Source organism: Argentina anserina, chromosome 1, assembly GCF_933775445.1.
Source record: "Argentina anserina chromosome 1, drPotAnse1.1, whole genome shotgun sequence".
Classification (NCBI taxonomy): domain Eukaryota; kingdom Viridiplantae; phylum Streptophyta; class Magnoliopsida; order Rosales; family Rosaceae; genus Argentina; species Argentina anserina.
Window position 1 is genome coordinate 13,699,784 of NC_065872.1, and position 26,198 is coordinate 13,725,981.

General features: G+C 38.7%; 2 protein-coding genes across 2 annotated transcripts; one reads left to right on the top strand and one right to left on the bottom strand.

Annotated features, from left to right (window-relative positions):
• Positions 1-11,810: 11,810 nt before the first annotated feature.
• LOC126797613 (DNA topoisomerase 6 subunit A) lies at positions 11,811-13,342 on the bottom strand. The gene has a single exon (XM_050524279.1). It carries the CDS (start codon positions 13,292-13,294, stop codon positions 12,026-12,028), a length of 1,269 nt encoding a protein of 422 aa, XP_050380236.1. The 5' UTR covers positions 13,295-13,342; the 3' UTR covers positions 11,811-12,025.
• Positions 13,343-18,654: 5,312 nt separating this feature from the next.
• LOC126802279 (uncharacterized) lies at positions 18,655-21,071 on the top strand. Its single transcript, XM_050529889.1, has 3 exons — positions 18,655-18,786; positions 18,829-20,354; positions 20,444-21,071. The coding sequence occupies exons 1-3, from the start codon at positions 18,655-18,657 to the stop codon at positions 21,069-21,071; spliced, it is 2,286 nt and encodes a 761-aa protein (XP_050385846.1).
• The last annotated feature ends 5,127 nt before the right edge of the window (positions 21,072-26,198 follow it).

Here is a 26,198-nt window from a genome sequence, read left to right on the forward strand (position 1 = left end):
ATTGTCTCAAGCTCGAGAGACACTCCCAGAGGTGAAGTGACACATAAAGAGCTTCCAAGAGATGTAGGAATTAAACATAACACCTCCACTATCGAACTAGCAATAAAAGAGTGTGATGCTCCTGTATCAAACAATACTCTAGCAAGGTAGTCAAAATAAGATAAGGTACATTCCACTATTGTGTCCCGCTACCCACCGCAAACACTCTAGCTTGGCCCGCAAATAACTGCCTCTACTGATGTTCATGTCTACCCTGCTGAGGTCGGGTGCAGTCTCTAGCCATATGTCCCATTTACCCACACCTGAAACAGCCTGCCTTCCTCGGCTTCAGGCAAGCTGTGGCATAGTGACTTATTTCACCGTAAACGAAACACTTTACTGATGTTAACTGCTTGACAGGTGCAGCCCTAGCATATGGAGATGCCACCTTAGCTGGAGTCTGGTAATAGGTCCTCGGCCTCTTCCAAGATCCACTCTTCGGTCCCGCAGACCCACTGCCTGAACTGATTGCCTTCCCTTTACCTCGAGCATACCTAGACTCCACATCGCCTCCTCAAGTCTTATTCGTCTGTTCCAAATTCAGGGCACTCTCACACACCAGCTCATTGGTAAACATACAAAGTGTCGATATGATAGTCTTGTACTCTTGCCTAAGTCCCCGTAGGAACTTCTGAACCAAGCAGGTCACACTCATTGGCCTAACAAACTGATACAACTGTGTAAAATGGGACTCATACTCCCTGACGGTCATACCCCCCCCCCCCCCCCCGCACCAGATCAAGGAACTCAAGTTCCAGTTCCTCCTGCACCGTAGATGGAAAGTACTTTTCTCGAAAGAGTGTCACAAAACCCTCCCAAGTCAGAGTTAACACATCCACAGTCCGTCTTGTGCTCTTCCACCAATCCATAACATCATCCTTTATGAAGAATGTGGTTATCATCCTCTTCTCGATCTTCGAGCACATCACCATCTCAAAGTAGGTCTCCATACTCTCGATGCAATGATCCGCCACCATATGATCCAGACTCCCATGAAATGATGGCCCTGACAGACTACTGATGTCCTTAATCAGCTTAAGCACACGACCCTCGTCTCTAACGACAGCCTCGTGGTCAACCTGCTCGACCGGTGGTGCCTCTTCTTCATAGAGGTTCTCCACATTGTGGACTCGACGTCCACCCCTAGCTCGGCCTCAGCCTCTCGCACGGCCATTCTCTAAATTCATCACCTTGAAACATTTAAACACTTAGTCAATACATGTAAAATCTTGGACCCAAATAAAATAGATCCAACATATATTAACCAAGATATTTGGAGGGAAGATGAATCATTGAAGTATTATCACAACACTTTTTTTAGAGGACCAAACCTTAAGGTGTGCCTCCTAACACTCTTGCGTACCCAGTGTCATATCAAACCGAAGAGCATGTGACGGGGATCCGCTGCAGTCGGGCCATCGCTCCTGGATGATATTGATAGATCACCAAATACGCAACCTACGCTCTGAAACCAACTGACACGATCCCGAAATTTCGAATGATAAAAATTCGAATTCGAAGCCGAAGCCATGATAACTCTAAAACAATCTCAAATATAATGAAATCATCTTACATTAATAGTGTATCGAAACTAAGTTCACAATACGACTCAGTTGACTTGAATAATACATTACCAGTTTATACACTCAAGTATTAAAACAAATAAAAATGTAAAATTCACTCAATCCTCACCACAAACTGACTAAAGAAATCTTCAGAAATCTACAGAGTAAGCCCTCCGAATCTGCTAACCCGGTAAGCTTTTCAGCCTGTATGAGTAAACTAACATTATAACATACATCGCATACAAAGGAAATATGACAGATAACATTTAAAGATAAGCGTACTCATGAGACACTGGACGGCACATCTGATTGTCCAATATTGTTTAAAATATGTATACTCATGAGATATTGGGCAACCCATATGTTACCCAATATCATTTAAAAACATGGGTACTCATGAGACCCAAGTACCCATATGTTACCCCTCATGCAGTACACCGACAGACACTGGGCACCCCATCTGTTACCCAGTATCACTGAAAATATGGGTACTCATGAGACCCAGACAACCCATCTGTTACCCCTCATGCAGTACACCGACAGACATACTAAATCTCTAACTGATCGTAACTGATACCCGGCCAAGGCTTGGTTCCAATTTAATGCCAACAACGTTCGAAGACCAGAAAACGTTTTAATAAGACTCAATGTTAAAACCACGTACAATATAACAATCCACACATGTTATTGTACTATAACTAAGCGACTCTTGCACAATAATATATATATATTGACACTCCAATAATCCATTATACCGGTAGGTACGTTATCTCCCTTCCAGTCTCATCCGCCACAATTAATTGAAAACAATACAATCTCATAATTTAAATAAAAACGGTAACATTATATAATATAGCAACTCATATATATGTATCGTATTTACCATTTTCGTACACATACACAATCCACTATATTATATAAAGGTCACAGTTCACTCTTTTTAATAAATCAAACATATAAGTCACCTCCAAGGGTAGACTTGTCATAGTGAGATTTACTGACATTCACCATAGTCCATAATCACTAAAACCTTTTAAATTCATTTATTAAAATATCGTTTCACTTGCTCATGAACTGTAGATGATCAAGTTCACGTAATTTAAACCAAAACATATTTTTAGAACAATTTATATAAGCTAGTGATGCAATGATTATGTTAACAACCCAAACTAAATTCAATAATTATAACACTACATCGATCATGATGATCATTGTGAGGTTTACTCAACTTAATCTCAAGTGACGATTCATTACAGCTAAAAAAACACTATTCATAAATTTTTGTTCATGAAACGATGTTCATGAAAAATTGTTCAGAAACACTGTTCACATGGGACTCACGCGCCGCCCAAACAGGCGCGCGTGACCTCACACGCAGCCCCCCCCCCAAAACTCCGTCATTTCTCTTCCTACACCGTCCTAGATCGATAGCCGATCCCCTGCCACCCTCACCTACTCCCACGCGCCGCCACAGACGGCGGCACGCGTGCCACCATCACCTCTGCCCAAACCTCCTCCAATCAACGTACTCGCAACATAAAAAATGTAGATCACAAAGAGAGAGAGACACAACCATACCTTTAGTTCGTCCCAAACCGGTCGGAAAATGCTGGAATCGCCATCGTAAGATCCCGAATTGGGATTTGAAGATCGGAGCTGAAGCGACTCGATTTGAGCCTCACCGCCGGTGCAATCGCGCCTAGTAGGAGGAAGGAGGACTCGTTGTCGTAGCCTCGAGCTCCAGCGTTGCCGGCGACGTCTTTTTCGTCGGTGCCACAGCTGCTCTCTCACGACGTCAACTGAGACACAGCTCGGGGTGGGTCGCCGCTACCACAGATCGACGTGGCTCGGCCGTGCGGTCCCAACGACACCGGCAGTGTCGTGCACGGTGGTCGGAAGAGGGAGATCGCCTATGGAGAAGTCGCGGAGGATGTGAGGGTCGGGGGAGAAGAGAGAGAAAGCTGCGGGAAAAAATTTCTTGTTTTGGAAAGTTTCCAAAATGTCATTTTATAACCTTTCAAGATCGGAAACCAACTTCCGTTGATAATAACTTCTGCATATGACATCCGATTAAAGTGTGTTGCATGTCCACGAACTTGTATCGACGAACTCTACAACTTTCATGAGGGAAGTTTTCAAAGACGAGCGACGGAATAAAAGTCAACTCTCGAGCCACAGAAAACGTAACGTTTTTCAACTTAAATTTCTGAAATCAATTTCGTTCCGCCTGACATCGATGAGAATGCGATTTACTCAAATGACCAAACTTAATAATTTACCAGAATTATACAAATTTGAAACCCGAAAATTCGGGGTATTACAGATAGTATGAATCATTTTTATTCCTTAGTTGTCATCGCTCTTTCAGCAAAATTATTACCGGCGATTGGGACTCAGATAGATCATAGATGACCAACGAAATCGCTCTTTCAGGAACTTGCAACGCACACTACTAGCGAAAGGGTTAAATGGCACAGCACCAGAAAACCATATGTGCCCAAGGAAGGAATAATAGCTAAATAGGGACATACACTAGTTTTTAGTAGCAAACATGAGGTGATCATTGAAAATGACTCTGATATTACTTTGTCCGTGCCTAAAGAAGGCTTCAGGAACATAAAAGGGACAGACGTCTGTTCCCAAAGTTACGAATAACCATTTCAGATGGTATCAATCCGTCTCCAAATGGTCACAAAGTCTCTCATTATATATTTTCTTACTTTTTTTTTCATTTTCTTCATTTTGTTTGTGCCCAAATAGGACTTGTGGAATAAGAAAGGGACGAATGAAATTATAGTTTGTCCCAAGGTGAGTAGTAAAATTTTAAATGTGATATTGATTCGTTCCCAAATGGGTACAAACTCTCTCCTCTTTTTTTTTGCAATTAAGCCTTTTTTGCTGCTTAATTGACCTTAATTAAGGAACCTTTATTGCATTAGGCCATGGTGGGGTGTTGAATGCTAGGTTTAGTCATGGATGTCGATCTGAACATTTGGTACTAAGTACGTAGAGCGTTATTAAACAATTCCTCGCTTAATTAGTCGACGACTTCGGCCCTCTTTCTTAGTCTTCTTCTATCTGTTTATTAAAGGTCGGAACCTTGCTATAAATACACATATACATTCAGGAATAGAATTCATTATGCACTGCCCAGGTCAGTCATTTCATTAGAGCTAGGCAGATATATATTATATACATTCAGTGATTGAGATACCGAGCTAGATATATGGAGGTGGGCAGCATCATCGGAGCAGTCATCGGGGCTATTGCTGTAGCTTTTGCTTGTTTCGCGTGAGTATATTTTTTTCCTTGTGAATTCAAAACTAGTTATTTCGAGTGTCATCCTCTTAGTTCTTATTTGCGAATGTTGGCGTACGTGCAGTTGCTGGGTTACCTGTTGCGATAAATCACCAAACCGCAGAAGGGAATCTAAGATGGCTTATTATCAGCGAAGGGGAATAAGATTGTTCTAGTGAAGTTGGACGAATTCGAATGTCGTCGATCGATGATCTCTTTTCGTACTTGCAATAAATAAAAACTATCTTTTGATTCTCTGATGATCTTTCATTTGAGTTTGGCTTGGTGTTAGTGTTTCGACTTTTTTCCTTAATGTATGATGTTGTCAGTTTGTCACAATAAACTTTGATCGTTGCATCAGGCTTTTCAGGCATTTTTCGTTTGGCAATTTTTTATCACTGCATGTTAAATTTCTATTTTTCTTTCATTATAAGAAAAATCTCTAAACAACAAAGGAGACTCTAGCAGGCCAGTTCCTTGCTCCAATATCGATCCTAATTATGATAATAGCACAGTGGCGATAGAATCTAGCAGACTACAACATAATATAGTGATCAGTAATCTGCCGGCAAGATAGTCAGGACTCAGGACTATTGACCCTGCAATCAGATAGAAAGCTTACGCGAAGCATGCGTAATTTTCACTCCCAACTCCGTGAAAGTAATTGATCACATCATTTAACCTTTGCCTAAAATTTTGTACAACATTATCACTCATGCTTGAGATACTCATGAGTCGTAAGTTACTGTTTCTCATATAATAAGGAATACACTTTTTTTTTCAAGAATGGGTTTTTGCGGCAAATTAATTTTTGAGTTGAGGTTGTGAGTATGCTCTAGCGATATTAGTGTAGCGTAACTAAGCTCTCACCAAAACTTTTTGTAACAAAATTTTTTTTTAAATACCGGAAGGAGAAGAAGAATATTGAGTCTAAATCCTTAATTAAAATATACATAAAAAGAGCGTCTTGAAATATGAAGTCTGTACATATCAAATAAATTATTCCAATATCAATTTCGTCGTTCCAATAATTGTTTTTAATTGGTATTGTACTCATATTCGAGGAAGATAAAGCTGTGGTTTATTTGCTTTGATATAGTGATGGCATGATCCAAAAAAAGTCAATATGCAACTCGACTTCAACGTAATAGTTACCAAACACACGCATTCCTACTTCCTATGTTGCGAATCTTGCCCGCAAGGATAAACAAGAACTTTACTTTGCCAGTAGGGCGTACCAACCATCTTATGAAGCAATAACTCGATCAACGCCTAAGCGCACGTTGAATGCACATTAATTTTAATACAACGCAAAATTATGGCATATATATATACACATATATTTTAGTTAGTTCGCTTCGAAAGTCTTAAGAGACAAGCCATGTGAACCAAATATATACTGTATGTGAGCTCTTAATTTTTTTTATATATTCACATTTATGTTAGATGTGAATTCACATCTATCAATTTAGTTCTCAATAATATTGTTAGGAAGCGCGAAGCCCCCATGTGATGACAGTAAAATTATAAGTGTACAACTTGCTATCTTGATCGATAGAATGGGCAAAAACTATATTTCTTTCCCTGGGAGAACATGCAGTAGCTTATAAAACTAGTTTGACATTCTTTCTCTTTCTGATTAAGAAAGACTAGACTGAGCTCTCGGACAGTCAGTCAAGTAATGACTATTGGACTGAGCTTCCTATTATCAGCCAGGTTCAATTACAAAAGGTGTTGCCCAGGAGCAAAGTTTAAAGAAGTAACCAAATAGTAAATCTTCTAGAAGAAGGGAGATATCAAAGAACAAGCAGTTGTCCACCTATGAACAAACTCAATATCTTGGTTTATCATCCTCTCAGATCAGGTACAGTATACAGTTTTTTGTAACCTATAAAATCAGAAATCAAATGATTACCCTGAAACATAGCCGAAAATCGTTGACTGATTATACCAAACTGGGTACTTGCACAAATAATGCAGATATAGACCAAAAATAAGAGAGAAACTCAAAATAAATGCATACAACTGGGTGTGAATTAGTCTTCAGAAATGCAATAGTAAGGGCATTTGTACAACAGTGCAATGGCACATTACACAGCCAAAATAAACTACATTCTCTCATAAAACAAAGGAAAATGAAATGCAGTATATAGGCACGAATACATAATCCACGACGGCTTAGTTGGAAACCTTCATACTTTATCCCTACAGACTACCTTTTGGCCTTCAACGTATTTATACATGTTGTAATAACCCGAATTTTTAGAAACTAAATGTCGAGTATTTTCAAAGTGTTAAACTTGTGAAATTAATTCAAGACGACAATTGGAGGTTTGCGACATTTCGAAACGGAAACGTTCTCGGATCGTTTAATTAGAAAACGTAACGTATAGATCGACTTTTATTCCGTCGCTCGGTTGCGAAAACTTCCTTCACGAAAGTCGTAGAGCTCATCGATACGAGTTCGTGGACACATCACGCGTTCGAATCGGACGTCGAACGCGAAAGTTATTAACGTCGGAAGTTTGTTTCCGATTTTGGAAATAGTATAAAAAGAAGGAAAAGAGATTAAAAATTAGTTTTTTTTCCAAAAATCAGCTCGGGGTACTGTTCACCCGAGCTCGGGTACTGTTCACCCGACCCAAAAACCTTCTCCGGCCGATTTCTCCACCATCTGACGTCGGCTCGTGTCGTCCCACCTATCAAACTGACGGGCTCGACGAGCTCCATCTTTTGGGCTACGCCTTGCACTCCGGCGACAACCACACACAGTGTAGCAACCGCCGGAAGTTACTGCTGTGGCGGTGCCGCCTCCTCCGGCTACCATGGCTCGAGATTCTTGGGGGGTTTTGCTTGTCTCAGTCCCAGCAACATTCCCACAAAAGGAATCGAGCCAAATCGAAATGTAAGTACCCGAATCAAAATTTCAATTTCTAGGGTTTGTGAATAGTGCCGAATATATGTTCTTCGTTGTTTGGACTGTTTAGGCTCGGATTTAGAACTTGGTGTCAACTAGGAAGTTGTTGGAAATGTTGTTTAGGTTGTGGTGGTGAAATTTGGTGATGATTGGTGGCGGTCGGTGAACAGTAACGCCGCATGAATAGTGACTGTGAATAGTACCAACGCATGAATAGTACCTGTGAATAGTAACTCCGCATGAATAGTGATATGTAACAGTAACTGTGAATAGTGAACTGTAACAGTAATTTGAACAGTGGCATGGTAAAACAGTAACTATGAACAGTGTTTTGGTAAAACAGTAACTGTGAACAGTGATTAGTAACATGAATAGTGTTCAGTGAACAATGTTTTTATGAACAACACTTAGCTGTGCTGAACTCGTTACCTGATATTTTAAGTATCATTTTCTAAGCATTTATCGTGCTATTAGGTGACTGACGAAACGAGTGAGGAAATTACTTTCATGGTCGTGGAAGTTGCACGCAGGAAAGAAGGTGAGTAAAATCTCACTTATTTACGAATCTACCCTTGCGGTGATTCCAAGATTTTTGCAAGAGTTTTTAATATTGAATTACGACACGTATACAATATAGTGGATTACGTATATATCGTATAAATGGTAATAAGTACATATATATATAGTTTGCTATATTATATACTGTTATGAATTCATTGGAATTGGTCATTTCGAATGACGAGAATTAAATGTTGAGCATGTGATGTGATTTTTGTACAATATGAGGTGTGATTATTGTACGTGGTTTTAACATGAGTTTGTTAAAATGTTTTGTCTTCGGACGAGTTTTGTCTTCGGACGAGTTTTTGTCTTCGGACGTGTTTATGAAATATGACATGTATACGATATAATGGATTATATATATATTGTATAAATGGTAAATATGTACATATATATATATATAGTTTGCTATATAATATACTGTTATGATTTTATCGTGATTTATGTCATTTTGATGACGAGATTTAAATATCGAGCATGTGATTTTGATTTGTACAATATGATGTGAGATTATTGTACGTGATTTTAACATTGAGTTTGTTAAAATGTTGATTTGTCTTCGGACATGATTTTTGGTACAATATGATGTGAGATTATTGTACGTGATTTTAACATTGAGATTGTTAAAATGTTGATTTGTCTTCGGACATGATTTTTGGTACAATATGATGTGAGATTATTGTACGTGATTTTTAACATTGAGATTGTTAAAATGTTGATTTGTCTTCAGACGTGATTGGTACAATATGATGTGAGATTATTGTACGTGTTTGGCAAGTCGGAACCTAGCCTTTGGCCGGGCGAAAGTTACGATACAGTTAGAGCTCTAGTCTGTCTGCCTTAGTACTGCATGTGAGGTAACGGGTGGTTATCTGCTCATGGGTACTCAGATTGTTTTGGATGTTGGGTAGCGGGTGGCTATCCAATATCAGCGGTGTATTACGAGAGGGGTAACAGATGTGTACCAGCGTTCTTGGTACCCGTATTATAAATGCATTTGGGTAACCAGAAGGGTTACTTAATTTCTCATGAGCGCTTCTTTTTCTTTGGGATAACCAGATGGGCCGTCCACTGACTCATGAGTGCATTTATATTTGTTTGATTTGTGGATTTTCGTATATATTGATATGCGAGTTATATATTTTCATTTTACTCATACGAGCTGTAAAGCTTACCGGGTTTGTGTTTACAACCCCGGTGCACCAATTCGATGGTGTAGTGGATAACTCTGCAGGTGTGGATTAACGGGAATTGACGGACCGCTCAGAGGACTTGAAGTTATTTATCTCCAGCTTGTGTGAGGACTTTGTGTGACTATCTTGTGAGGTTGTTGTGAGGATTATACATTTCCATTTGTTATAATGTTGAATTATAATTTGGTTGTAATAATCAGTTTGACTGAATTGTATTTTGAACTCAGAGATGATCCGCTGTGGCATTTTAAATGATTTCGATTTCATCGAGATTGTTTGGTGTTTAACGACTTTGAAATTTTGAGTTTTTATACTCGAAATTTTGGGGTCGTTACACATGTACTTTCATTATGTAATCCTTGACGCATTTTCACATTTTCAACGAATGCCCCACCAATTATGACGAATAACAGTCAAAGATATCAAAGAAGGAGGAATCTCATTCAACTGCTGGACTTCTCCTAATCCCCACACCCCCAAAAACACCACCCATATAGAGGGCAAAAGTACAGAGCACCAAAGGGCAAAGGCTAATAGCTTCCTGAGTCTCTTCTTTTCTCCCCACACCGAAAATAGAACTTCATCAAGAGGTAAGTTACAAGTATTCGATAAGAAATTAACAGAATGAACTTCGAAGAACATGGTTAGTATCATCAAGGTAACAACCTCTAAACCATGTTCAGGGAAATTATCATCATCAAAGTCAATAAATTGCATGCAAGCATGAAAATAATTCTGTCAATATCTACAGCCATTAAGTTGGATAACTTATCATTGCCGTCCCGTACTGATACTACGTACTCTATTTATTTAATTCTAGTGAACTTTCACAAATACCAACTGGAAGTTAATGTGACCTACATGTATACAGCTAATAACAATCCAGGAAATCTAAATTATAAATTTGGAAACAGCCAGCTTCGAGTACCCAAGTCTCAATAATTGCTGACTTGTGCTTTCTGCAAACCTTATTTAGGGCCAGAAAACACTAGCGTTATTCTTTGTTAGATACATAATTTGAGGAGCAAAGAGCTACAGTTCATTGTAATGGTAACAGCAAAAAATACAAGAATTCTGTCATGTATACAAACTTTGACTTCTCAACATCCACACACCACATAGGATGTCAATCAGTAAAACCAGACCAATGCTACAGACATAGCAATGAAAATAGATGATTGTTTTGATAGTTATTTAGAGACTCCCTATAGATACAATCAAAACCAAACTTTAAGGTTTCTAAGTGCATGATTTAGAGATAGGGGAAAATAAGATTCCAAGTACATAAGGAACAGCATATGAATGAATGAAGTACATGGATTTGAGATAGGTACATGAGAAAACAAGATATGAATAAATGATGAAATAAATCCTAAATCTCACTTCAAGGTTCATAACTCTCGGGACATTGATGTTAGAGCTTATTTATGGTTAGAGAAATTCAACATTCAGTAAAAGAGAGTCTCTTGATCATTATGAGAGTTTGCGAAATTGATGGAAGTTCACTAACAGTTAAAGGTTAAGGCTCAGTAACCAAATTTCTGCAGGTGAAATGGGGCTCAAGGCTTCCAATAGAACCTAAAGTTGCAGTTGACACTGGAGAGAATTAGAGAAAACTTCAATGTAAATCAAACTGAAAACAAACGTCAAGTAGAAATGAACTACCCGCAGAGTTGATATATCCCACTGAAAGACCCGTGGTTCTAGAATGGTTAAAGATAAAATCATTGCAACAATGGCAGGGAAAAAAAGCAACCTTGCCCTTTGCTTAGTGTCTTTCTTCTAGTTTTACAACATCTATCTAGTTAAGCATATATTGGTTTGTTGTTGCAACTGATGACATTATCTAGATCCCTGTTGAAAGCTGATACCAGAAGCTATATTTTTAGCAAAATATTAGAAACACCATTTACTGAGAGTAAACTTCACTCTATTTTATCGGAGTGCTAAGCAGTAGGGTTCACACACACGACTTAAGGTTTCTTAAAACCAAACTAAACAAACTGCATCAAATGAGATGCTAATATCTTACTACAACCAAGAAAAAAGCAACATGCAAGTATCTAATGCAAAATCAGTGCATTTCATATCCTTCCAAGTGAACAATCTATATAACAAATACCAGCAACTGCAAACTAAGGTCAACAGTTTCACCAACAAAAAAAAGAACTGATACAGATTTAACTATCACCAGAAGATACATATCACACAACAAACAACATCAAATGGGGTGTTAATATGCTCTTACTATAACATCAACCTGTTCATCTCCATTCATGCAAACATATAATAGTAAAACACATTGCATTTCATTACCTCTCTACTGAATAATTTATAACAAAATGCAGCACTTACAAACTAATGTCAACAGTTTCACCCCCAGCAAAGTAAAAAGATTGACACAAATTTAACTATTACCGTAGCAGAACGGCCTCCAAGCTAACCAAGACCATTCATATCCAGTCCTCCTCTTGAAGTTTGAGGGGCAAATACACCTCGGACAAGTACTGAAACCCGAAATTGCTCAAAGCCTGAATTTCCGCCTTCTGCTTACTCTTCACCATCAGAGTCAGCTCCTCAACCCACTTGGGATTCTTCTTCACGAAATCCTCCTCCAACATATCCTTCCCTGTCTTAATATCCTGATCAGTCATCGGCAACCTACATTGCTCCGGTATCTTATACTTATCCAAATCACTAGGCCTAATTCCCAGCCACTTAATATCCGGCGTGGTCAAATTCGCACTGTCATACGACATATTCTTCGAACCACATCCATAAACAGACAGAATCTTCAGCCCATAAGGATCACTATCCACCAATGCCAGCACAGGGAGCTTCAATTCCATCTTCATCTTCCTCAAGAACAGCCTCGTCGCCACGTCCGGCTGGCCCTTAGCTGTCACAATGATGCAGGGGAACCGATTATAGAATCGATCCTCGGCCAATCGCATATAAGCAGCATCCTTCTCCACAAGCAGGATGAACAATGCGTCACTCTGCATATCACCGACTCTGTTGATGTTCGGAGGGATGGCTTTACCTCCCATCCCCATCTTAGTACAGTCGATGACGTCACCGTCGTCGCTGAAGATGAGGCGGCCGACGACGACGCCTTTCTCGGCGGCGACGACGTTCAGGCTGGACCTGGTGCAGCCGATCATGCACGACACGTCGTCCAGGACGGTGTCGGACTGGGACTGGTCCTGGAAGAGCTTGACGTCGGTGTAGAAGAGGTCACGCTTGGTGACGTGGATGTCCTTGATGGTGAGCTCGTGGATGAGCTGGAGGATGCGGGCGGTGACGGTGGCTTTGCGGACGGTGGAGACGTTGGCGTAGGGGCGGAGGGAGGATTTGTCTCGGAGGACGATGCGGTCGAGCTCGGGGACGTAGAGCTGGTTGGCGGCGGCGCGTGAGGGGACGTCGAAGGCGAAGCCGCGGCCGTCGAGGATGGAGTGGAGGACTCCGAGCATGAGGGACTCGATCTCGGACTGGACGGAGGAGATCGGGAGCTCGCGGACTTCGCGGCAGGAGGAGATGGAGAGGTCGGCGAGGGTTAGGGATCCGGAGGAGGACGCGGCGGAGGAGCGGAGGGAGTCGGTGAGGTTTTGGATGGAGCGGAGGATTGAGGCGTCGGGTTTGAGGATGTTCTTGAAAGGGAGAGAGTCTTCGTCGTCGGAGGCTGGGTCGGCGCGGCGGCGCTTCTTCTTCTTGTCGGCCATGGTTCTGAGATTTGGGGAAAATGAGAGAGAGAAAGAGATTAGGGTGAAAGAGGCGGGAAGACTCTCTGTCTTGTGTACGTATGTATATCAATACATAATCTAAAGACGGTATATTAGTGTATTGTTACCAGTATCCAAGTCTAATTTATATAATCGTAATCGAAACTTATCGAGTCCCAAACGGTTCTCATACACTCATACAAGCTAAATCTAAACATCATTGTAGGATTTGCAGCCAACTTTAAACTTGTTCAACTAGATTGATTGTGTTTTTCTGAAATATTATGCACAAAAGTCAGCTACAAACTCACATAGATGGACGTAGTAATTGTACAAGCATTTTACTAGTAAAGTTTATTTCGTACGAAGTCTATGTTTGTATCTTGTTTAAGTAACAAAATATCACCGTGAAATTCGTTTTTGTAACACAACAATAAACAATTAGAGCTAGTATGTAACAAGCTCATCCTGGTTCCACCGCCGATCCACACATTCTTGACCTACATTATACTGTGAAGTTTTTGATAATGTCCCTATTTTATTTTATGATATCAAATTGTATAGAACGTGGACATTTTTGATCATTTTACATTTAAATTTAAAAGTGTGGTTTACTAAAATACTTCACATTTGACGTGCTTAATTGGGTTAGAGTCGTGTAGTCTAATAAGGGTTTAAGAACAAAAGTAAAGATATAATGACTATACTAATGCTCAAGGTTTAAGCTAAAAAAATAGTGAAGGAAAGGTATTTAATATTCTGCAAACGTATTCGATGGAGTATTTGTTTTCTTGAATATGTTTCGAATGAAAGCACACTTGCGATTTATTAGTAGCTTTTTTCAGTACAAAATGACTGATAATTTTTAGGCCTTGCTTCATTTTTATTGGATAAAATGAGCCAACTTTGTGACATAAGCCTCATATTCACTTGTTTCTGAGCTAAACAAGCTCTGATACCAGCTATGGCGGATCTAACCGATGCTCAGGATATTTAGAGGTTTTTGGTCCTCTATTAGAGTTTCTTAGAGAGTTTCAATATCTCTTCTGACATAATATATTCTTCTCTGTACTTGATAAATAATATCCCAGTATCCTGCAATAGTTCTAGTAAGCTTATTTATAAAATTCTCTAGCTTTCTTAATTTTTTCTTTTCTTCTTGCAATTCTTTATAAGTTATTTTTCAAAATGCTAAATAGTCCAGTCGAGTATAAACTGATTCAATAATTTCCGATAAAAATAACTGTTTACCTTTGAGTACAGAGGTTAGATCTTAGTTGCATAATATCAAAATAAACAAACATAATTATAAGCCCACTACGCTCCGTCAGTAAAACTTAACGGTGTTAACGATTCCATATACCAAAGTGATATAAGGTTTCAAACTTGAGATACCCTTTTAATATTTATGAAACTTTAGATATTAAAGTTTAGAACGAGGAAAACGTGAGACACCATTTGGGAGAAATTTTTAATAATTAGGCTCCTCTTGACTTGATCGGCAATGAATGGCTAGGATTCGTTTATTAGGCAATGTAAGGAACACTCTCATTAGGAGAGGATCCGGATCCGGTTGGTGGATACTTAGTTTTTGAAGTAAAAATTGAAGCGCAGGTGTAGGCGGCAGATGGAGTATTACACGTTGCCAAAAAAAAAACGCACATGGTTTCCTGATCCTTAAAGGATACATAAATCTCACAATCCTGTTCCTGAACTCCATCTGTTCGCCGTACCACCCTTTGCACCAAAAACAGTTGGGAGTACTTGAAACTGTTCTTCTCCTCGTTCTCCTTCAGTCAGTCAGTTATGGCTGCAGGTATGTTCTCTTGCAGATCTGTATTGTTATTATTATTTTCCATGGCTTTTGTAAGACTTATGCGTGTTCTTCGATCTGTTGCTATCTCTGCAGAGCGATTATAGTTGATTTTCTTATTCAGTTCTTTTGAGTCTCTTGGATTATAACTGCTACACATCGAAATACATTGCTTGTAAAAACAAACGAGATTTGAGAACCAGCCATATTGTTTTGTGAGTCGTTCGCTGCAGTTGTTTTAACTCTGTTTTCAGTCGTAATTTAGGGTTTTGGTTGATTTAATGTTTGGTAATCTTCATAATATATGGGTTTTCTAATGCAGCTTGTCTTGTTGTTGGGATGTAACAAAACATAGTACACGAGCATACCAAGGATCCATCTACTTTAGATTTTATTGCTTACAACTCTTCACTTGGAATGGAATACATCCTTCTAATTGTATTTTTTTTGTTGCTTCCTCAGACTGGGCATCAATGCCTAAGGACATTTTGGATTCAGTCTTAGAGCGATTGGTGTCACTATCAGACTACATGCGCTTTAGTGTTGTTTGTATGCCATGGTACTATGTAGCAAAGGGTCAACAAAGTCGACGTCGAGCTATCATGCCTAAATGTTTCAATGCTCATGATTTCCACAGGCAAAGATGATATATGGAATGTCTATAATGTCATGGATAACAAGATTCTTGATTTGCAAGTACAATTGCCATATGTGCGATTCTGTGGGTCTTCCAAAGGATGGTTAGTAACCATTGATGTGAATTTTGTAGTAACCCTAATGAATCCATTCTATAGGGTGAAAGGAAGAGAGAGAGAGAAGATTCAGTTATCTGCCTTCCTCCACTGACTCCTCCGAATTTGGATGAGGAAAGGAAACGCTATGTTGAAAAATGGTCAAATTGTGATTATTTTATCTCCAAAGTGACAATTTCTGCTGACCCGATATTGAATGCAAATGATTGTGTTGTTGCGGTCATATACAAGGGAGTCCGTGGATTAGCCTTCATAAGAATCGGCAATGACAAAGAATGGACATATACTGAAGAAAGGTACATTCAGCCAATTACTGAAGTTATTTCTGTTGAAGATAAATTTTATGCTCTCAGTACAATGGGTGAACTCTTATCTTTTGACATTAAGCCGGAGTCCTACTCGGATGTAAAATTTATTGCACATGGCATTAAGACCGGGGAATTTGTTACCCCGAAAAGTTATTTAGTGCATTCAAGTGAGAAAGACTTGTTGATGGTTCAAAGATTTCTGTCTTTTGATGATAATGGTGAGAACCGCCGAACCAGGAAGGTTATAGTGTGCAGATTTGATTTTGTCAAGTGCAAGTGGACCGAGATAAACACCTTAGGTGATATTTCTCTTTTTTTTGGGCGATAACTCTTCTGAATCAGTGTTGGCTTCAAGTAGATCTGGATGTCTACCCAATTGCATTTACTTCACCCATGATCGTGACTCCATAATGCGCTACCACGGAGTACCTCATTGTGATTTTGGTGTTTATAACGTTGAATGCCGAAGTTTCTTACCGTTTGACGACATACATGTTGCAACCCTAGTGAAGAACACCGGACGTGGACGACCAATCTGGCTCATTCCGACCTTTAAACTATAATGCTCTAAATAAACATGTTTTTTCTTATCTGATTTAGGTTCAGGGTCTCTCTCTGTTGAGATGTACTCAGGCTGATGTATTTCTAGTTATTTCAATAAACTATGCAGTCACTTGTGTTTTTTCTTCTTTCTGTAAGGATATTGTAATTGAAAAGATGACCAATAAGTTGGGAACATTAGGTCACTTGGTCACTGCTGAGGACATTCATTAGCTCCCAGAGACAGTACTGTAACAGAGTTGATTACGAAATTTTATTTTGTATGATTTAACCTATTACTGCCGGTTAAGAAGCTGTTGAACGACTTATTTCAACTCACCATATCGATCCTATGTATGTCAATCCATCCTAGTCGAACCAAGACAAAATCGTTTGAAGGGATTGTGATGTAAAATCTAGTCAGATATCCTTCTGAGTTTTGAATCAAAAAAGATTGGGATGCATTTTCGGTCAACAAAAAATTGATTCTCCGAACAGGTCTGGGACATTACACAGTCCATACAATGGGAAAACATTGAACAAGCAAAGGCCATAATTGATTAATTGAGAGCCAGCTCTGTGTGTCGAAGTCTGTAATAGCACACAGCGAGATTTCACTGACGCTTCATGCTGTCTGGATGTCAAGCCTTTTGCGGACAGATTGTAGCCTTTTCGCCATCTTTCTTTGGTTCTTATCAAATGTAGCATTTCAAATATCGATTGCTTACTCTTCCGCAGCATATATATGGTGTACATCATATATTAGAATAAAAGTACATTATAAACTCCTTTCCATTATGCAGTTGATTCTATGCAAGTACTCGGTACTATATGCTTTAAGATTCAGAAGGGCACTAAAGGTGGGTTGACACTTTAACCTATTTTCTCATCCAAATGATAATATCGATCAATTGGCTGCTGATTTTCTTAGTGTGCAATTCATAGACGGATGTCTGATGATCAAATCAGCCAATATGATATACAGTTGCAAACCACAGTAATATAACTCGCTAAATTGAACCATCGATCAATATTGATACGATATTGAGGTATTCATCAGTATTTGGAATGTGTTTTGTGCTATGTTGCACGGACACGCGAAAATGGTCGCGTATCGCGTGTCAGACACGGACACGCGTATTGGACACGCGGACACGCGCAAATACGCTCGGACACGCGTGTCTGATTTTGGACACGCGGTGGACACGTGAGTGTCCGAGTTGGACACGTGCGTGTCTGGACTAGACACGAAAATAACAAGGACACGTAGGGGTATAATTGAGATTTAACATAAAAACCCAAAAAAACATAACATCCAGCCTTCACAGCCGCATTCGTTTTCCACGATCTTCATCAAAGACGCAGAGGAAAGGGGGCAGGGTCGCCATCGCCGAGATGCTCACCTTTTTTCTGAGCCGAGTTGCTTCCCCATTTTCCACGATCTTCATCAAGGACACGCTGAATTGCTTCCTGTTTTCCACGATCTTCATCTAGTCTTCTTCTTCTGTTGGGTATGTTCCTTTTCTCTTCTTCGCTAGTCTGTTTCCTTTTGGGTGTTTGTTAAGCATATTGTGTTGTTTGATCCTCAGGATCATGAGTGGAAGATGAACTCCTATTAGTTCCAGCGCCCGAGGCTAGACCAGGGATTGACATTCCAGGACGCTAACTTGAGTACAATTCAAGGTCCATATACTAATCCAATAAACATGAGTTCAAATTTCAACCTTATATAGTATAAATTATATTCTAAATTAATTTCACAAAGTTATATTTTTGCAACAAAACACAATTCAGGAGTACTAGAGCAACGTAATTTTATGCCATATCCTCAAAATTGAATTTGCTTCTGTTCTGTGTTCTGTTGGGTATGTTCCTTTTCTCTTCTTCGCTAGTATGTTTCCTTTTGGGTGTTTGTTAAGCATATTGTGTTGTTTGATCCTCATGATCATGAGTGGAAGATCAACTCCTATTAGTTCCAGCGCCGGGTCTGTTAATGCCGGGTCTGCTAATGCCGAGTCTGCTAATGCCGGTTCTAATACTGGAGGGTCTGGAGGTGGAGATGCTGAAAATGAACAAAGGGTAGTGGATGATAAAGCTCCTTGATGGATGTTTGTTAAGAAGATTAGCAAACCTCCAACTGGAGGTAACTGGAGGTGGCAATGCAATTTTTGCAAGCTGTACTTCAATGGCTCACACACTAGAGTTAAGAGTCATTTGCTGAAAGAAGGAACCGCAAGTATTGCTTCTTGTACCAAGGTTAATCCTGAAGCATATGCTAAATTACATAAGTTGGTGAATGAGTGCAAGGAGAGATTAGCAAATGCAGCTAGTAGACAAGTTCCTCTACCATCATCAGGACAACAAAAAGGGAGTACTTCGGCTCCTGCTACTAGTAGCCCTGGGGATACTTATCATGCCTATAGGCCATATACACAAGAATTTAGTCAATTTACAGCATCTGACATGGGAAAGAAGAGGAAAACAAGTGTTGGTGCTCTTGCAAAAGCATGGAATAACTCGGCTAGGGAGGAATGTGATGGTGAGGTTGCGAGGATGTTCTACACTGGTGGCCTATCATTCAATCTTGCAAGAAATCCACACTACCGGATGTCTTATGTTCGTGCTTCTACTCTTCCTGGCTATGTTCCACCAGGTTACAATGCTTTGAGGACCACACTACTTGCAAAGGAAAGAAGGAACATTGAGAAACATTTAGAGCCAATCAAGCTTACATGGAGGGATAAGGGTGTGAGTATATGTAGCGATGGCTGGTCCGATGCACAAAAAAGGCCTTTGATTAATGTGATGGCTACATGCGAGCGTGGTCCAATGATGTTGAGAGCAAAAAATTGTGAGGGGGAATACAAGGACCATAAATTGATTGCAAAATTCCTTAAAAAAGCCATCAAGGAGATTGGTTATGAAAATGTTGTGCAAGTGGTTACGGACAATGCTCCCGTTTGTTCAAAGGCCGGTGCATTGGTAGAAAGTAAGTATCCTACTATCTTTTGGACACCATGTGTAGTTCATACTTTGAATCTTGCTTTGAAGAACATTTGCACACCTTCTAATATTTCTCAAAATATGGATGTGTATGATGCATGTTGTTGGATACAACCGGTTGCGGAGGATGTAATGTTTATTAAAAACTTCATTATGAATCATGGAATGAGATTGGTTATGTTTAATGATCATTGCAATTTGAAGTTGCTTTCGGTTGCTCCAACAAGGTTTGTTTCTACTGTTATTATGTTTAAGAGGTTCAAGATGATCAAGAATGGTTTGCAACAAATGGTGATTAGTCCAAAGTGGGATCATTATAAGGAGGATGACTATAGGAAGGCGGCTTCGGTGAAGGAAAAGTTGTTGGATGAGTTAATGTGGGATGATATTGACTACATCCTTACTTTTACCGAACCGATATATGAGATGATTAGGAAAGCGGATACAGATAAACCTTGTCTTCATTTAGTATATGAATGGTGGGATAACATAATTGAGAAAGTGAAGAAGGCTATCTATAGGAAGGAAAGAAAGCAATTGGATCAAGAGTCTACATTTTGGAATGCGGTATATGGAGTGTTGATAAATCGTTGGACCAAGAGCAATACTTCCCTTCATTGCTTGGCACATTCTTTGAATCCCAAGTAAGTGTTTATTTCACTTCCATCAATTGCTTTACTTTTTTATTTGATAGAAGTGAAGCATATGAATTTTTATTTACTTATTTAATTAGGTACTATAGTGCGGAATGGCTTAATGAAGATCCTAATCGTGTTGCTCCTCAAAAAGATTTAGAGGTTACAAATGAAAGAAAAACTTGTTTCATGCGGTACTTTGTCAATGAAGATGATAGAAAAAAGTTTAACATAGAATTTGCCAATTTTTCTATGGCCATGGCTCATTTTGGAAGTACAAATGCAATCAGGGATAGGTATTTAATGGAGCCACTTATGTGGTGGGCAGTCCATGGATCTTCGGCACCAACTCTTCAAGGAATAGCCTTCAAGCTTGTAGGTCAACCTTGTTCTTCCTCATGTTGTGAAAGAAATTGGAGTACTTACAATTTTATTCACTCTTTGAAGAGGAATAAGATTAGACCACAAAGAGCGGAAGATTTGGTATTTGTGCATACCAATCTTCGCCTCTTAGCAAGGCAAAGCCAGAACTACAATCAAGGTAGCACTAAAATGTGGGATGTTCGAGGTGATGAGTTTGATTCATTGGAGGACACTAATGTTGGAAGACTTGAGATTGCCGAACTTTCACTTGATGAACCACAATTGGAGGCGGTTTTGTTTGGTGATGATGATGATATTGAAGTGGGAGTCATTGAAGAAGATGGTATTGGTGGAGATGAGTGAAATATAGTTCTCTTCTTTTTATTTATCATGTGTTTTGATTATGAAACTTTGTTTGAATGTGGATTGACTAAGTTTTAATATAAAAATTAATTAACGTGTCTACCACGTGTCCAAGTCGGACACTTGAGATTTTGACGTGTCCGCGTATTGTATCGTGTCGAATACGGACACACGTGTCCGTATCCGTGCAACATAGGTTTTGTGATCCAAGGGTATATTGCAAAAATCTAATTAAACATATACAACTCCTTGAATCGACTTACATTGGATTCAGATAGCAACCGGTCTTGTTTTAAAAATCTATAATTAAGGCAGTTAATGAGAGCATAATTTATTGATTGACTAATCACTAATTTTTATCAGATTTTAATAGTGGTATTTTGTAATTTAGATTTAAACGAATGGTTATAATTCAGTGCATAATGAAAAAAAATATAAATGAGCTTCTTTTAAAATAGCTTTTAAAAATTGAGTATACATTAAAATACCCAAAAAGAAAAGAAAAAGGATGGTTCTTTGTAAAGAAAACAATGTTTCTGATCTGACGTCTGGTCATCACCTGATGTACTAGAAGTCTAGAACTAAGCTGACTATCAGATATCTGAAATGGATTTGGAGACTTTGTATCAAAATCTCATGGAACCATCTCAATGCCCACCTATTATCGGGAAAGCGAGACAAATTGTCAGCTTTCTTATTTAGAACTACACTGTATTAGTGGACAAGTAACCTTCAATCAAATATGACATAAAGATATTATATTTGTATGACTTAAATTATAGAGATCTCCGCATTAAATGAAAAACTAAGTCAGAAAGGAGAACGCTTAATGGAAATATGTGACTGTAAGTATGAGCCTTAAAGATTTACACAGTAATTTCCAAGCCATTGTTAATGTATGCAGGCTATATACCTGATGATACAGTCCGCGTAGAATTGTAAATCGGCTCACATCATTGTGGTTGAAGTTGTTAATGATAAATATGTGACTATTATTGTGTTAATTATTCTTTTTACTTAGCTATTGTTATGTTTTTTATATTTTTAATTAACTTTATTTGTTTTTAGGTATTTTGAAGTGGAATAAAAAAGAAGAGAAAAATGTGAAATTACGGTAATTTTCCGAGCGTGGTGCCATGCATTTTCGGGATAATTTTATGGAGGAGCAATGAATGAACAACACATTGTTCTGTCACAACTAGATCTTATCTTTTTAGTTGAGATTTAACTACACCATTTTTCTCTCTTTCTCACAAAATCATGGCTCTTCAATCTTCATTATCCAAAAATCTACACCTATATTATGCAAAAATCTGATTTTATTTTGGGTGTAATCATCACCTCTAGGTCCATCACTTCCCCCACGATCAGTCACTTCTTTTATGATCACCCACTTCCTTCCATTTCATTCCATGATCACCCACTTCCTTTCATGATCACTCACTTTCTTCTTTATCACTCACTTCCTCCATGATCATTCACTTCTTTCATGATCACTCACTTCCTTCCACTTCATTCCATGATCACTCAGTCACTCATCTCACTCACTACATCATTATCTCTCACTTTTCTCTACTTTTTCCACAATCAACCAAGAGAGAGAGAGAGAGAGAGGGGGGGAATAGAGAGAAAAAGAGAAGAGAAATTGGAGAAGACGGACATGAAGAGCCGAAACGAAGTTACCTTCAATCTCCTCAAGATACAACCCACATCTCCTTAAGGTGTTAAAATTTCATCAAGCCTCCACAAAAAAAAGGAAGTTTGGTCTCTTCTCCTTTAATTCATCTCTCATGTATTCTTTGATGCTTTTATTTAAAATTATGTGTAACTAAATTCCTTGATAGTTATAGGCTAATCAAAGCTCTAGATATGTCTTCGATTTCAAACTCCAATTGATTTATATAATTTTAGATGAGAATTTCTTCACTGATTGTTCATTGATAATTCTATTGCATGTCTCATTGGGTCAATATTTTGATGCATGTTTTAGGGTTTTATTATCTTGAATATGTATATGACCGACATATCGTTGCATATTCTGTGAGAGATAACAAGTTCTTTGCATGTACTTGTATGAAGTGATTCCTTAGTAATCTAACGCTACCGACATTGACCTGAGATTCTTTGTTGTTACTCAAACGTTCTTAGAACTTTATGATTTTAATTATTTTTGGTCTAGATACAAACATTTCATAGATCAATTAATTGAGAATATAGTTAAGTCGATACTGACATTTCGCTTAACATGACAAGTAAGAGAACATAATACGGTTAATGACCTAACGACATTAGCTTAACTGTGAGTGCATTCATCTATAATTTTTGACATTGTTAGGGGTGATTGAAGTATATCTAGTGGTGGAGAGAAGTTACTAGCTATTGTTTTTCTCATATTTACATCCATATTTACTTTTTAATATTCTGTTATCAACAATACTTCTGTCTTATTATTATTTTTCACCGATCAAACCAATTCCGAATATCCTCAAATTTTATGTGGTAGTCCGCCACTATGTCTAGTTAGTGTCTATTTTTCATAATTTTTAGTTGAGTCTAGATTAGTTAATTAGTTAGGTTTCACTCCTAGGTCGAATCTGCCAGATTTTTGGTTTACGCGTCTGTTTGTGTTTTCAAATCTTAGTTTTACCAATTTTCTACGGGTAATGACTCATATTTACCATTTACTACATTGATATAATTAATTTGATAATAGAGTATTTTTCTAGGTGCTTTTGCGCCTATCAGCTAACATCCCATCCAAAATCTCTTTCGCAAGTCCACATCCAGCCATGTCACACAAGAGAATGCACATTGCAAGACCTTTTTCATTTTTTTTCATTTTTCTGGAGTCCACAACATAAGATTCAATGCAGCAGCAATCGAGCCAGCCAACTTTTCCAGTGTAACAGCAGCAATCACTGCCTACAGTATTTGCTTAAAATTACAGCCATCTCATGAATGAAAACAGACTGCACACTTGATAGCTTCACCGACAGCTTGACCAATTTCGACAACAAAATCTCATTCAATAATCAAAATTTCTATACAGTAGTTTTAAATGTCAATGAAACATGTTCAACCTTCTGGAGAATTCCCTATTGGATGTAGGCCTCATCATTTAGCCCGCGGACCCGAAAAGCCCGCGGAGGCCCGCAAGCCCGACGGGTTTTTACCCGGCCCGGCCCGCGAGAAAGCCCGCCAAAGCCCGCTTCCGTGGGTAGAGGGCCGGGCTTAAATTAGAGGTGTGAAACCCGGCCCGCCAAAAGCCCGCAAGGCCCGGCTCGTAAAAGCCCGCCAAATAATAAAATATTATACATACATATTTTATTAGGTTTAGAATAAAACTATTGCATTATGAAGCAACTATATTAAGGAAACTTCTTGGGATCGATCGACACCAGTAGATATGATCGGTATATATATTTAGTGACCCTGTAAAAATTTCATCCAATTCGGAACTCGTTTGACCGTCGAAATTTCCGGTAAACCGAAAGCAACACTAATATGTCATAAGTGAAGACCCATTACCAACATGCGAACACCAAAAGTCGTTTGCATATCTGAAATCATCTAATTTTTGTCACCGATTGTGTGTGGTCGCACCAAGGAAACCAATTTGGCAAAGCCCCGGTCAAAGAGGATTTTAATATGTCAAAACGTCTTTTTCTTTGTTAACCGTAGGTACGGACGGTCAAACAATATCCAAAACGGACGAAATTTTTACGGGTTCCCTAAATATATATACCGATCACATCTACTGGTGTCGATCGACCATATTTTGAATTTGAGTTGTCGATCGCCGTAGTGTCCACTAATTTATTATAACCTTATATTAGGTTTATAATAAAACTATCACATTATGAAGCGACTATATGAAGGAAACTTCTCGGAATCGATCGACACCATCCGATGTGATCAATATATATATTTAATGATCATTTTAAAATTTCATGCAATTCGGACCTCGTTTAACCGTCGGAATTTCCGGTAAACCAAAAACAACACTAATATGCCCTAAGGGGGGACCAATTACCAAGATGCGAATGTGGAATTTTGTTTACATATTTGAAATCACCTAATTTTTGTTACCTATCATGCACGGTCGAACTGAAGAAATCTAGTTGGCAAATCCCCGGTCAATGAGGTTTAAATATGTCAAAACGCCTCTTTTTTAGTTGACCGTTGGTACGAACTGTCAAACCATGTCCAAAACGGACGAAATTTTTACGGGTTCCCTAAATATATATACCGATCACATCTAATGGTGTCGATCGACCATATTTTGAATTTGAGTTGTCGATCGCCGAAGTGTCCACTAATGTATTATAACCTTATATTAGGTTTATAATAAAACTATCACATTATGAAGCGACTATATGAAGGAAACGTCTCGGACTCGATCGACACCATCCGATGTGATCAATATATATATTTAATGATCATTGTAAAATTTCATGCAATTCGGACCTCGTTTAACCGTCGGAATTTCCGGTAAACCAAAAACAACACTAATATGCCCTAAGGGGGGACCAATTACCAAGATGCGAATGTGGAAATTTGTTTACATATTTGAAATCACCTAATTCTTGTTACCTATCGTGCGCGGTCGAACTGAAGAAATCTAGTTGGCAAATCCCCGGTCAATGAGGTTTAAATATGTCAAAACGCCTATTTTTTAGTTGACCGTTCGTACGAACGGTCAAACCATGTCCAAAACGAACGAAATTTTTACGGGTTCCCTAAATATATATACCAATCACATCTACTGGTGTCGATCGACCATATTTTGAATTTGAGTTGTCGATCCCCGAAGTGTCCACTAATGTATTATAACATTATATTAGGTTTATAATAAAACTATCACATTATGAAGCGACTATATGAAGAAAACTTCTCGGAATCGATCGACACCATCCGATGTGATCAATATATATATTTAATGATCATTTTAAAATTTCATGCAATTCGGACCTCGTTTAACCGTCAGAATTTCCGGTAAACCAAAAACAACACTAATATGCCCTAAGGGAGGACCAATTACCAAGATGCGAATGTGGAAATTTGTTTACATATTTGAAATCACCTAATTTTTGTTACCTATCGTGCGCGGTCGAATTGAAGAAATCT